The sequence below is a fragment of the Buceros rhinoceros genome, unplaced genomic scaffold, assembly GCF_000710305.1.
Source record: "Buceros rhinoceros silvestris isolate BGI_N320 unplaced genomic scaffold, ASM71030v1 scaffold5162, whole genome shotgun sequence".
Taxonomy (NCBI): domain Eukaryota; kingdom Metazoa; phylum Chordata; class Aves; order Bucerotiformes; family Bucerotidae; genus Buceros; species Buceros rhinoceros.
This window is the reverse complement of record NW_010397012.1, coordinates 1,498-2,259: the sequence shown is the minus strand read 5'-3', so window position 1 is coordinate 2,259 and position 762 is coordinate 1,498. Positions and strand designations below refer to the sequence as shown.

Genomic DNA, 762 nt, shown 5'->3' with positions numbered 1-762 from the left:
AGAACTGGGGCGCCAGCAGCACCCGCAGTGGCCCCCTGAGCTGGTGAAGTAAACGGCTAAGAAGCAGTTTGAGTACGGTGCCCGCAACTTCATGGAGCAGACCCTGCAGCTGGGCGAGACCCTCCGTCCAGATGGCTACTGGGGTTTCTACAGCTTTCCTGACTGCTACAACAACGACTTTGATAGCCTGCCCTACACCGGGACGTGCCCGGCAGTGGAGAAGCAGAGGAACAAGGGGCTGTGGTGGCTCTGGGAGAGCAGCCGGGCTCTCTACCCCAGCATCTATCTGCCCCCCTGCATCAATGGCACCAACAAGGTGCTCCCCTATGTCCGGCACCGAGTGGCTGAGGCTTTTGCTGTACAGCATGGCATCCTCCATGACAGCATCCCTGTCCTGCCCTACTCCCAGATTGCCTTTGACCGCACTGTCGACTTCCTCTCCCAGGTGATGGGGACAGTGGGTGATGGGGACGGTGGGTCATGGGGACGGTGGGGACGTGGGGGCAGTGGGCACCTCTCAGGCCGATGTATTGGCGCTGAGAGAAGTATTTAGCTCTGCTGGGGCGGCATGGGGGCTATGAGCACCATTGACTTTTCCTCTCCTGTTGGCTGCAGGAGGACCTGATGAACACCATCGGGGAGAGTGCAGCTCAGGGTGCTGCCGGCATCATCCTCTGGGGCAGCCTCAACTACAGCACCTCCAAGGTGAGTGGGGTGAGCGGCACCATGCCCCTATCCGTGGGGAAATCCCTGTTCCCTGTC

At 60.5% G+C, this 762-nt stretch overlaps 1 protein-coding gene across 1 annotated transcript in view; it reads left to right on the top strand.

Annotated features, from left to right (window-relative positions):
- Positions 1 to 705, top strand: part of LOC104502137 (hyaluronidase-1-like) — a gene marked incomplete at its 3' end in the record, with an annotated part of 1,288 nt that extends 583 nt beyond the window's left edge. Inside the window, 2 exon segments of the mRNA XM_010146063.1 lie at positions 29 to 445; positions 616 to 705. Coding sequence (XP_010144365.1) covers positions 29 to 445; positions 616 to 705 — 507 coding nt within the window.
- Positions 706 to 762: the final 57 nt, after the last annotated feature.